General features: G+C 53.6%; 1 protein-coding gene across 1 annotated transcript; it reads left to right on the top strand.

The window, feature by feature from the left end:
* The first annotated feature begins 3,375 nt into the window (after positions 1 to 3,375).
* Positions 3,376 to 10,761, top strand: LOC102871844 (NAC-alpha domain-containing protein 1-like). The gene is made up of 8 exons (XM_006898603.1): positions 3,376 to 3,442; positions 6,323 to 9,322; positions 9,452 to 9,567; positions 9,667 to 9,741; positions 10,055 to 10,201; positions 10,279 to 10,425; positions 10,505 to 10,627; positions 10,747 to 10,761. The coding sequence occupies exons 1-8, from the start codon at positions 3,376 to 3,378 to the stop codon at positions 10,759 to 10,761; spliced, it is 3,690 nt and encodes a 1,229-aa protein (XP_006898665.1).
* The last annotated feature ends 2,163 nt before the right edge of the window (positions 10,762 to 12,924 follow it).

Raw genomic sequence — 12,924 nt, 5'->3', positions numbered from 1 at the left:
GTCAATCCATCTTGTTGAGGGTTTTTCTCTCTTTCACTGCATCATGTCCCTTTCCAAGGAATAGCATCTACTAGCAACATGCCTAAAGCATGTGAGATGACATTTTTTCATCCTTGCCTTCCTGGAGCATTCTGGCTGCACTTTGTCCAAGACATACCAGTTTATACCTTTGGCAGTCCATCGGATATTCAGTACTCTTCTCCAACACCGCAGCTCAAAGATATCAATTCTTTTTTCTGTCATCCTGATTAATTATCTAGCTCCCAGATGCATAGCTAGTGAACGAGAAGACCGTGTAAAGCCTGAAGCAGTCTCATCTTATTCTTAAAACTAATATCATTGCTCCTCAGTACTTTGGAGAGGTCTCTGACAGTTGACTTACCCAACTCTGTACATCTTCTGATCTCCTGATTGCTGGTACCAAGGGTGTAGATTGTGAATCCAAGTAAGATGGAATTGTTGACTATTTCCATTTTTTCCTCTATCATGCTGTTGCTTATAGGTCCGCTGGTAAAGATTATTGTCTTCTTGTTGGTGAGATACAATCCATATTGAAGGCTGCAGTCCTGTCCCTCTGCAGCAAATGTTTCAAGTCCTCCTCACTTTTGGCAACCAAGCTTGTGTGAGAATGCCTCACATTTTCCTTCATAAAGTCTAGCTTCTCAAATTATTTGCTTAGAGTACAGACTGAGTAGGTATGGAAAAAGGATATAATCTTGACATACACCTGTCCTGGATTTAAAGCCTTGCTCTGTTTGTACAACCTCTTGGTCTAGGTATAGGTTTTGCATGAGCTTAATTAAGCGTTCTGGGATTCTCATTCTTCTCAATGTTAGCCATAGTTTGCTATGACCCAAACAACCAATTGCCTTTTTCTATTCAATGAAACAGAAATAGATATTATTCTGGTATTCTTTCCTTCAGTTAGGACCTATCTGATATCCAAATGCCAATATTAAAGTGAAAAACAGAAAATGTCAAAGGACAGCTTGAAAAGACAAGGCAAAATATTATAATGGAATGTGCAAAGATCTGGTGTTAGAGAATAAAAAGAGAATAACTCACTTGGCATTTCTCAAGTTGAAAGAACTTAAAACCAAACTCAAGCCTTGCTCTTGAGTTGCAATACTGAGGGATGCTATGGGCAAAATAAAAGATTTGTTTTATTTTATTGTTACTTTTTTGCATGAGAAGATTTTTCATTCATATTCATTGTATTTCACACATTCCTTCATTCACATTGTGTTTCATACAGTTACTCCTAAACATTGTCTTATAAAATTAATCACCATTGATCTATGCTCACTATTATCCTGTCTTTTTCCAGATCCCACTAGACCTCCATTCACTAAACTCTTTGACCTTGCAACTTCCCCCATCCCCAAGATGCAGCCACTCTCTCCCCTCCTCTTCCCTCTTTGAACAGGTATACACAACTTACTAGTTATCCTTCACTTTTTACAATAATGTCCTTGTGTATTATTTGTAGGTTTACTCAGTAAAATGCTCTTTAGCCTCTCCCATAGTATAGTATTTTCTGAAATTGTGGCTCCAGAGTGCTGCATAGTATTCCATTGTGTGAATGTACCACAGTTTCTCAATCCATTCATTTGTTGAGGGACATTTGGGCTATCTCTGTTTTCTTGCTATTGTGAATAATGCTGCTATGAACATTGGCTCATCTTTGTTTGCATCTCAGTTCTATTTCCTCAGGATATATTTCAAGCAGTGGAATAGCTGGGTCATATGCAGTTTCTATGTTCAGCTTTTTGAGGAAACACCAAACTGCCTTCCAGAGTGGTTGTACCATTTTACAAACCCACAGTGTATGGGAGTTCAAATCTCTCCACATCCTCTCCAACATTTATTTCTTCCTATCCTATCAAACTTCATACGGGCAAATCATGAATGATTCAGGAAACATCAAAAGAAGACAGAAGGAACACAGAGTCACTGTACCAAAAAGAATTGGTTCGCACTGAAAAAATTTCAGGACATATGAGCAAAAGCCCATAGTAATGACGGAAGATGTTTAAGCTGCACTGAAGGCACTGTCATAAAAGAAGAATCCAAGAATTGATGTAATGCCAATTGACACGTTTCAAACAACAGATGCAGCCTTGGATATATGATCAAATTTAGTTTCTAAAAAATAGTAGTAAGCGACAAGGTGGAAGGCAGCGGTCAGCAGTCGAGGTTTCCCTAAGGCAATGAGAAAAGAGTCACAGAAAGCCATTTAAAAAGAGTCGGGATGTCAAGATAAGAGTGCCTAAATGCGGCATAAAAGCCACGGGATCGATAGATGAGGGATGTGCTGAGGGCAGCCAGCCAGCACTGTGCGAGGATGCTGGGCTCAGGCTCAGGTTTGGGCGAGTGGGTTTTGAATACAGTGGGAGAGATGCTCACCAAGAAGTCGGATGGGCAGCACGCTCAGCTGAGGTTGTGCCTTGGGGAGGGTCTGCATGGTGCATTGTCAGGAGCTTGAGGTGTGGCGCGGAGGACTGAGGAGGGAGGAACTATACCCAGAACAATGATGTGTTCTGATTCCCGTCCTCCCTACTGTCTGCGAGCTGTGGGCCATACAATGTCTTATTAATCTCTGTCTTCCTGTGCCTGGCACAGGGCGGGTGCTCAGTGCATCTGGGAGGTAGAGAGGGCAAATGACGCATTTCAGGAAGGCAACGGGCAAAGTTTTTCCTTTGTGGAGGCTGCCATAAATGGAAGAAGGTGTTACTTCTTCAGTACCGAGAACTGAAGGGCCAGGAGAAAGAAAGATACATAGTTACAAATTCTGGCCCTACAGAGCGCTGCGGAGACCCAAGGCCTGGGAGCCGTCATGGACCTCCATCCTTGCTCTTGCTCCCAGCTGGTCCCTCGTTGCCATGGGGATGGGAGGCGGTTTCCCTGGAGACTGACGACGAGGACCAGCCAATCGCATGGGGCTCCCGGGCCTCCACAGCTCACCGCGGGGCTGGAGGAGCCACTGGCCGCGCCAGCCTTCATATGCTCCTGCGCATCCGCGGGCTTGGAGAGGCGGCGCCGCGGCTCTTTGTTCCCGGAATCTCCTTCACCCCGAGGTGTCCAGAGGGTAGGGCACGTACCCAGATCCCGCCCCACCCCGCCCCGTGTCTGCCCTTCCACTCGGCATCTGTGTAGAACCGGCCAGCCAAAGGGCGCTGCCCACCTGGACGGTTCAGGCACCACTCGGTCCGGAGACCGCACGGCCCCGCCCGCTCTGCGTCCGCAGGCCGCACACGCGCACGCTCCCTCCGGGCGCCGACGTCACGCGCCCCCTCCTCTGCCCGCGAGGGGCGGCGGGCGGGATCTGCAGGCGGACGCAGGGACGGTCTGACTCCGGCTCTGCTCGTCCGGGCCATGCCAGGGGAGGCGGCGCGCGCGGAACTGCTGCTGCCCAAGGCGGGCGGGCCTGGCCAGCGCACAGGTGAGGTCTTGGCTGCGTGCAGCCCCTCTTCGAACCCCCGCGAGGCTCCTCTCCCGGTACCTTGGCCTTATGCCCAACCCACCTCGCTCCACCATGGGCAAGGGCGCGGCCAGGGGCCGTCAGGGTGGGTGTCCAGGACGGGAAGGCGTGGCGAGCCGGACGGAGCAGCAGACAACTGCACCCCTTTGTCTGCGGGCATCTGCGGCGAGGTCGGAGGAGGGGTAGGGAACCGAGCTTGGGGCAACCGACCAGCAGCGACCCCTGAAAGGTCGAGCTCGCACATCCAGCCTCCACGGGGTGTAGAACTGGACAACGGAACGGAACCGCATCTGGGTTCTTGGAGCCCGACTAGCCCACCCGCTAAATTGCCAGAGGAGGGCCACCCAGGGGATCATGGGGGCGGGGGAGTACGGGACTGCCAGGTCACCATGCGGAGCAGCAGCACTAACTCAGAGCCTCGACACGCCTGTGCCGAGGGGCAGGCTGTGTGAGGAAAACTTCCTGGAACCTGGGATAGAGACATTGGGGAAGGAAAGCAGGAATGGGGCAAAGCCCCAGGGCAGGCCTTGCTGTAGCTGTTAACAAGACCTAGTGGAAGTGAGGGGATCAGGGAAGCTCAGTAGTGGCGTGGCCCAGCCTTGGGGCGGGGCGGAGGGGGCAGCAGCTAGCCGTGGCCCTGGAATGGCCAAGGACACCTTCCTCAGTGGTCCTGGGCTGGGCCCGTGTTGTCACCAGAGCCTGCTCCTCCTAGGGCCAGTAGTGGTGAGGCTTCCAATCTGGGGTATGTGTTGCCTTTGCTCCGGGTGGCCTGGTGACCTTGAACAAACCTTTGCTTTCAGTTACCCCCTTGCATTCTGACCTTGCCCAGTGTCCCCTTCTTCTCTCTCAAGAAGACACCAAAATGATGGCCAAGGATCAGTCTTGTGGTCCCAGTTCCACCCTGCAGCCACACCCACTCCCAGGTGCTGGGTTTCAGTTCTACCACAGCAGACCCGAAGCACACAATCCTAGCCTCTCAGGATCCTAGCTGTCTCTGTTTCCTAGTTCCTGAAGGAACCTGAAGCAGAACACTCTCAGGATGCATACCAGCCAGCCCCATGGTTGAGTTCTGACTGGCTGAGGGCACACAGGCATCTTGGCAAGGAGGGTCATGCCCTTCTAAGCTTCCTCTCCTAGCTCAGCAGAGATCTGGCCTGCATGCTTGTGCCTGTGTGGATAAGAAAGTGGAGGCACAGAGACGTTTGGTCATTTGCTGGAGCTCTCACAGGGTGTGTGGTAGAACTGGAACTGGACCAAGACTGCCTGACAATTTGCTCTCCTGGGAGCCAAGGACTAGGCCTGAACCTTTGGTATGAGTAGTAGGGCCTTCAACTTGTTGGGTGTCTAGACCTGAAATGTAGGTGTTCATACTGCTGAGGGGACATCCCTTGATTGGAACCTCACAGTCACTGAATAGCATGTGGAATAAACACTATGAAGAAAGGTTTGCAAGTATTGAGTAACATCAGCAAGGTTCAAAAGGGATCTCCACCAGTAAGTCTGTGAAAGACTAAAGTAATCTGAGCAGAAGTCGGCTGTAACTGCATAGTATTATGCTCCCTCAATCTCCCTGGTTCTTGATTTGGGGCCACAATTGGGTGATTCACATCTTGGGAGCTGTCAGGTGGATAGCTTAGTTTTCTCTACAAACAGGTACTGAGATGAGGCTGTCATAGGAGAGCACATGCTGGTAGGGGGTGTAGCAGAATTCACCCTGTGAAGGGTCTCTGGTGCATCTGTTGCTACCGATTCCTGACGGACCATGCAGAAAGGCACAGCACCCCACAGGCCAGTGTTGGCTCTGTGGAGCCACCTGAGGTGGCTGCCATAACCTGCAGCCTCCTCAGTCTCTGAACCAGCTGGCTTTCTTAAGCTGGTCTCGCAGGACAGGGCAGCCCTTATTCTTTCTGTGTCCATCCATCCTGACCCATGAGAGGGCCCGATAGCTTGTTCCTGGTGTCACCACAGCTATGGTGCATGCAGGGCCCTCTCTGGTCCCCTTCTCCTTGTGCCAGAGGGCCAGAATTTTGTTGAGGCCCTAGCAGGTTAGCCTATGTAGGCCTAGATGGTCAGAGGTGGCATGGGAGGAGTAGCTATGGACAGAAGGTGGAAGCTCCACCCCCTTCCCCCAAAAAAGAACCCAAATTTATTGCTGTCAGATAAGAGCTGACTCAGGTCACCCACCATAGGGTTTGAGAAAGGATTGCCCTTTCTCCCCAAGAGCTATTGGTGGATTTGAACCACCAGAGTTGCCATGTTTAGGTTAACACACCTCCCTATAGACTAGGCCACAAAGGCACCGCCACAAAACATAGCAAGTATAAGAGACTACTATGGGCATATATTTGTCCTTGTTACATCTGGTTAGACCAGAGGAGATCCAATGCAGGACCCCTCTCGGGGTGAGATCTCTGCCTTGCTTTAAGTGGCTAGTCTGTGGAGAATTTGGGAGGAAGAACTTTTAGGCTGCATACAACACAGACTCATAACTGTGTTGTAAAAGCAGCAACAAGCCATACACCCTCCATAGAAGAAGGGAAGCAAGTTAAATATTTACTAATGACAGCCACTTGTAGTCCACAGCACAACACCCACAGGCCTCCTCCCAGCTCCTGCCCCCCTGAGCTTCTAACATTCCTCCCTTTGCAGTCCCTGCTGCTCTCCTGCCTTGCCCTCTGGACCCTTTCAAATGTAAGCCTACTGCACCTCACCTAGGCTGGAGTTGCTCCTCAGGAACCACAAGGCAGCACAACAATGGAAGCCTGCTTCTCTGTTTAGCTCATGTCCTGGCGTGACCTGAAGAGACTACCCCACATCCCTTCTCTCTCGCTGTCTCCACAGATTTGTCCTGTGATATTCCTGCTGCCACTGCCCCAAGTAGGGACCAGCTGGAGCACTGTGGCCCTTTGCCAGCACCCAGGCCTGCGGCTGTCACCTTCCTGCCCAGCAAGCCAGGTGCCCGGCCCCAGCCAGAGGGCGCGAGCTGGGATGCAGGGCCAGGCCCAGTGGCCTGGGTGCTCCCAGCAGAGTGCAGTCCCAGCTCAGCCCCTGCTGAGGGCCAACCTGTGGAGGCATCCCTCCCGGCTCTGGAGCCTCGGATTGTGATGGGTGAGGAGACCTGCAGGCCTCCCCCTCTACCTGGGGCAGCCTCACCAGTGCTCAGGGAATGGGCAGGCGAATGTGGAAGCCTGAACCCACTCCCAGAGTTGTGCTCTCAGGGTGACCCTCCTGTGCCTTTCCCTTGCCCCGATCCTGATCCCTACTTCACTCCCCCATCAACCCCAGGCCTTGGGCTATGCAGGGAAGCCTGTGACTCCGAGTCAGAGCTCCCTGAGTCACCATCCACCTCACCCTCGGGCTCCTACTTCACAGCAGATGGGGACAGCTGGGCCTCCTCCCCATCCTGTTCCCTCAGCATGCTGGCCCCCACAGAAGGACTGGACCTTTCCCCGGGCTGGGGATTCTCTCACCCAGGCACTATGGTAGAGGAATGGGAACCCCATGCTGCTGGGCCTCCTGGCCCCCACTCCTCTGCTTCCAGCCTCTCAGCTGACAGCAGCTCTTCCTGGGGCCAGGAGGAGAACCTCCTTGACCTGGATTTTCTGGCAAATGATCCAATGATCCCTGCAGCCTTGCTGCCCTTCCAGGGCAGCCTCATCTTCCAGGTGGATGCAGTGGAGGTCACTCTATTGGCCCAGTCCGAGGAGGAGGGGCAGGAGAAGGGGACAGCAGAAGCTAAGACTCCCAGCCCAGGTGGAGACCTGGATGAGGCGGGCGAGGACAAGAGCACATCCACCTCCTTCCTGCAGTCATTGTCAGATATCTCCATCATTGAGGATGTGGATGAGGCCTTTGCCTTCCGGGACGATACCTCAGCAGCCTCCTCCTCCTCAGATTCTTCTTCCTACACTGGGGCACATGATGAAAGGCTGTACAGTGGGGAGCCCCATGCCCAGGCCAGTGCCCTGCTCCAGGATGGCAAGGGTCACAAGGCTGAGGACACACCAGACAGCTGGGCCTTGTCTTTGAGCCAGAAGAGGTCCATACTCCCTGTCTCAGCAGAAGACATTGCTAAGAGAACACTGGCTGCTATGCTCCATGGTGAGGAGGACTTCCTCTCAGGCCAGGAGACAGCCCCTCCACTAATACCTCACACCTGGCTGGCAGAAGCAAGCCCTGGTATGAACCCAGAGCTAGCTGGCATGGTCCCACCTCTGCTCGAGGATGAAACTGTAGACTCTGCAGTAGGACAATTAGTGGACGACATGAGGGCAGAACCTCTGCTCACACTCGCAGATCTCACCTTAGGCCAGGTATCTGGAGGAACACCTCTGATCTTTCAAGAAGGGAATGCTACCATAGACCACAAGCCTGCTGCTCCACAAACACTTGAAACCTTGAAGGAAGATATCAACCTCACACCATGCCCTGACCTGCTCACTACAGCAGAGGCTCTTCAGGATGAGAAGGTGGGCCTAGACTGCAGCCCCGAAGAGGACGAAAAGGCTGGCCTAGGTTGCACCTCCGGACAGGAGTCTGTGGCTACAGAAACACCTGTGCACTTGGATGAAGGCTGTACTTCATGCCAGGAGTCTAAGACAACACCTTTGACCCTGCAAAGAAAAGCCAGCTTCACCTTACCCCAGGAATCCATCTCTGTGACACCTCCTGCCTTGCAGCAAGCAGCACTTCCCTCACAAGAGCCTGTTCCTGTTACAGTGGCAGTCCTTGAAGCCCTGCAGGGCCAAATAGACTGTTCCCAGGAGGCAGCACCCACTGCTCCCATGGCAGCTGTGGCCCAGCACAAAGGAGGTGTGGCCCTAGAACTGACGTCTGTCCCTGAGCTTATATCTGTGGTAAAGGCAGCAGCAGCACCTGTAGCTTTGGACCAGGCCCCACAAAATGGAGATAGTCCCACTATAGACTTGGATCTGAAAGTGGAAGCTGTGACCCCTGGGCCCTCAGGAAAAGATGCAGGTCTCACCTCAGAGTGTATTCCTAACAAGAGGGAGGGACAGAAAACAAGGGGCATCTCAGGCAGTGGCTTCCAGAACAGAGATGATGGGGCTCAGGAGCTAAGGAGCCTCCTCAAAAGGACCCAAGGTGCTGGCAACATTCCAGAGAACAGCTGCCAGACTGTGGATCCAGCCACCAACCCTGAGCTCATCCAGGAAAGGGACTCTGGGCTGCTGGCCTTGGTGGCCTCTGAGGCCAGGCACTGCTCCAGCCCAGAATCTTCTGCGAGGGCTGTCCCTGAGGCTGGCAGGGGCTTCCCAGGAGAGCCGAGGCCTACTGCAACTCTATCCTGGCTGTTGCAGCCTGGGGCTGGGCCCAGCCTCAGAACCCCTCTGTCCAGCCTGGCTGTGGAGGAGCAGGCCCCTTGTCATGGCCAAACACCCTGCCAATATCTGGGACCCTGTGTGCAGGGCCTGCCAGTTGCAGCTCAGGAGAGGCTCCTGCACCCCGACACCCCTTCACCTCATCTCCTTACTGGGGCAGCCTCTGCCCCTTGCCTTTGTCCAGGGCCTGGAGAAGGCAGCAAGGACCATGGGCCTACAGGTGTGCCACCCATCCAGCAGCCTGGTGGCACCCCTTCGCACATAGTGTCTGCTGACTCAGGAAACCTAGTGCCTCCTGGGGCTGGGCAGCATGCTAGCTTCTCGGGCCCCTCATCCCTCAGTCCCCAGAGAGCCCCTGCGGGGGGCCCCCATGCCAAAGACCTCCCCGCTCGGATCATCGCCCCCTGTCAAGTGCCTCCAGGCTTGGGACCCTGCACCCAAATCAGCTCCCAGGGGCTCCCAGCCTCTGATCCCCAAGAGGACCAGGACAGCCTCGAGGAAGGTAAGGGGAGATGGGACAGGGGGGTGGGCTGTGTGCCCCCACACCTCTTAGCCATGGAGGCCATGGTTCCTCATTTCCCTCGAGGCTGCAGTCAGGCTGGGCCTCAGCTGGTCACCTTCCCTCCCTCAGACACCCCTCAGGCTCCAGGCTCAGGCCAGCACTCGGATAGTCATGCAGAGTTGTCAGCACCTGAGATGGACGAGCAGGACCCTGCAGCCCCTCAGATGGCACAGTGCCCCCCACAGGTGTCCCTCCCTTACACTCTGGTCAGGGGGATAGTGGACCTGAAGGGTGGATGGCCTGCTCCATGCCCTCTGGTGCTCAGACCTCTCTCCTATGTCCAGGCCTCAGTGGTGAGCAGCAGTGAAGAGACCATTGCCAAAGCCAAGCAGAGCCGCAGTGAGAAGAAGGCCCGGAAGGTGCGCAATGCATGGGATGGTCCTGAGTGGGTTGGCCAGCCTAACAGCTGGGTGGGCCTGGCTGCAGGAGGGGAACAGTTGTCAGACCTTCCATACTCCACCACTCAGTGCTCCACAGCACTGCCCATCGGGTTTCCAAGGGTAAATGCCAAGAATCTTCAGACAAATGGAGCAGTGGGATCTCCACAGGGTCAGAGTCAAAACAGGTTCAGTGATGAGAGCATGTCTCAGATAGGGAAGGCCAGTGCTGCCCATCCTGACTGGAGGCCAACAGCAAAGCAAGTCTCCATCTCAACCCTCTCCCTGCCCCCAGGCTATGTCTAAGCTGGGCTTGAGGCAGATTCAGGGCGTGACGAGGATTACCATCCAGAAGTCCAAGAACATCCTCTTTGTCATCAGCAAGCCTGATGTCTTCAAGAGTCCAGCCTCTGATACCTACGTGGTCTTTGGTGAAGCTAAAGTCTGTCCTGGCTGTGGTGGGGTTAGGGTGGGAGCTTGACACACACTGCCCGACACCTGGCCTTTATGTCCTTCCAGATTGAGGACCTGTCACAGCAGATACACAAAGCTGCAGCAGAGAAGTTCAAGGTGCCCACTGAGGCCTCTGCCAACACTTCTGAGTTGGCTCCAGGGCTGCAGGCAAAGCTGGAGTGCCAAGAGGAGGAGGAGGAGGAGGAGGTGGAGGTGAGGCTGGGAGGGCAGCTCGGCACTACCTCAGTGGCTCCGTAGCTTCCTGCCACCACCTACCTCCTTCCTCCTGCAGGTGGATGAGACAGGCCTGGAGCTTCGAGACATCGAGCTGGTGATGGCCCAAGCCAATGTGTCAAGGGCCAAGGCCGTGCGGGCCCTGAGGGACAACCACAGTGACATCGTTAACGCCATTATGGTGAGCTATCAGCTGTACTATGTTTCTGGCTGTCCTAGCCAGAAAGCACCCCTGCCCAAGGGCCTGTGATCACCTTTGGGTTCCCTTTCTCCCTGTTGATACCTCTCTGTTTCCTGCAGGAGCTGACAATGTAGCCTCCAGCAGCCAGCCTCCCAGCCATCCCCAGCACCTTCTTCCTAGCACTGCTGCTTAATAAACGTGCACCCCTGAATTCCACTTGTGGTCACTCTCCATGAGTGTCTGCTCTCTGTCTGCATGTCCAAAGATGGCCAGCTCATCCAGAAGTAACACAAGTCCAGCTACTTAGCCACAGTGGACTCCAGCCCATAGATGTGTTTGGATGGAGCTTTTAGAAGGAACTTTGCAGAAGCAGGACAGTACCAATAGAGGCCTCACAGGCTGGAGAAACAGCCTTTTCCTTTCAGCAAAGCAACAAAAAGCCCCCCACCTTGGCTTCCTTGTCTGGGAAGGTGCTCTGGGCCTTCTGCACAAGGTTTTCCTGGCCCAAGAGGCCCTGCTTCTTGCATCCCCACCAAGGACACCCTCTCTCTGGCAAGCCAGGCAGTGGCCTTCAGCATGGACTGCTCCCTGGGGTAACACAGGACATGCATGCACCTGAGTATGCACTCAGTACATATACATAGGGCATAAGCAGGGACAGTGGGAACAGCCCAGTGTAGACTTGGTCTCAGCCCGGGGAGGGGGAAGGCGGCTCTCCCACTGGGACCCAGGGGTGATATGGAGGACCTTCCAGTGGGTTTTCAGAGGCAATAAGTTTCACAAGAGGAGAGTAGCCAGCTTTCTCCTATAAAGCAGCTGGTGGATTCAAATTGCATGCCTTTAGGTTGGCTCCCTACCAAAAAAAGGGCTCTTTATGACTATCTTATGCTACTTCTGGATGCTCCCATGTCTATTTGTATATAAGTTTTGAGACAGTATTCAAAACAAACTCTTCACTTAGGCTTTTCCCTGGCTATGCCTGAGGTCCCATGACCAACCTGGATAGAGGAGAGGGGAAGATGTCTTTTCCAAACACCCTGTTGTTCTGGAGGGTCCAAACCCTGGCCCTCCCACTCCATTTCTTTCTGCTCAGGACGAAACTTGAGGAAAACACCTGGGCTCTGGTGTTAACACAGCAAGAATGTCCCTGGCTTGACAGGGTCTCCACTAATAAAGGGCAGTGGGTGAGGACAGGGCCTGGGCAGCATCTGGAGGGGCATTCTGCAAGGGCAGAATTTGAGGGAAAGTCCAGGAAATTTTCTGTGCCTGCATCACCTTCAGGCTGAAGAGTGGATATGGACCCTCAGACAGATGAATTGTGTCTTGAGGAAAGATGCTTACCAGCTAAAGGTCACTAAGGAAGTAAGTCCAGGCAGAACTAACACCAGTGAGCTCAGTAGTAAGCCAGGGCCCAGACTTCCACTTTAAGCCTCTGGGATGTGACAGTCCACTGAGACAAGGTCCTCCAGTGGGCAGTCGCAGCCAGCTGGAAGTCAGGTTAGTGAAGAGGATGAGGGCGTATGTCCATGCCGACAGTAGTGACCAATGGTGGGGCAGAGGGTTCCTGCACAAGGAGGAGGGGCTGGGAGGACGCATGCTCCAATGAGATGGTGGGTGCTTCTGGAAGGCACCCCTGGACTGGCCTGGTGAATGCTGATTGGGCAAAGCCTACCCATGGCATCAGGACTACAATGTACACAGCACAGACCAGTAAGAGAGGAGGTGTACTGGCCCTTCCTCACTTGCTCCTCCCTATCAAGATTCAGTGTGCCCTTTAGAAGGAGACTGCCCAGCCTGTGGGGTCAGCGCAAGGCCAGGAACAGACCCTCCATGCCTGGAGGACACTTATCCACCTGGCACCAGATGGGTGAAATATACTTAACAACAAGAGATGCAGATGATTCACATTGTATCCAATTTTAAAAGGTCTCTGAGAGTTACAATAGGAACATGATGTGCAAAAAACGGAAACTTGTACAGGAAATAACAATGAGTAGGCCAGTTCTCAGAGCTGGCCCAGCCTGTCTGTACCTTCCTGGGCAAACACTGCAGAAGTGGCTTCTGGAGAACAGAGAAGCAGCCTGGGCCCAACTCCACTGCTGCTGTGTGAAGAACCAGGCCTGGTTCACTATGTCATCTGCCAGCTTGCAATACCAAAGCTGACCTTTCTCAGGGTGGCTTGTGGAAAGTGGCCAACCACCAGCTTGTGATGCAGCAGCTGACACATGGAGGGTGGTTGACTGAGCAGGAGGAAGGCATGCCTTCCACATCCTGCTGTCCCTGTCCCCAAGGATGCC

The sequence above is a fragment of the Elephantulus edwardii genome, unplaced genomic scaffold, assembly GCF_000299155.1.
Source record: "Elephantulus edwardii isolate Elephantulus edwardi_28Jun2011 unplaced genomic scaffold, EleEdw1.0 scaffold00234, whole genome shotgun sequence".
NCBI lineage: Eukaryota > Metazoa > Chordata > Mammalia > Macroscelidea > Macroscelididae > Elephantulus > Elephantulus edwardii.
This window is presented reverse-complemented; position numbering and strand designations above follow the sequence as displayed.

Bases quoted from the DNA above. Each gene is read 5' to 3' on its own strand.
- LOC102871844 (XM_006898603.1), top strand. From the start codon at position 3,376: ATGCCAGGGGAGGCGGCGCGCGCGGAACTGCTGCTGCCCAAGGCGGGC. The intron at 9,323-9,451 runs GTAAGGGGAGAT...TCCCTCCCTCAG, and splicing joins CCAGGACAGCCTCGAGGAAG to ACACCCCTCAGGCTCCAGGC. The intron at 9,742-10,054 runs GTGCGCAATGCA...CCCTGCCCCCAG, and splicing joins GTGAGAAGAAGGCCCGGAAG to GCTATGTCTAAGCTGGGCTT.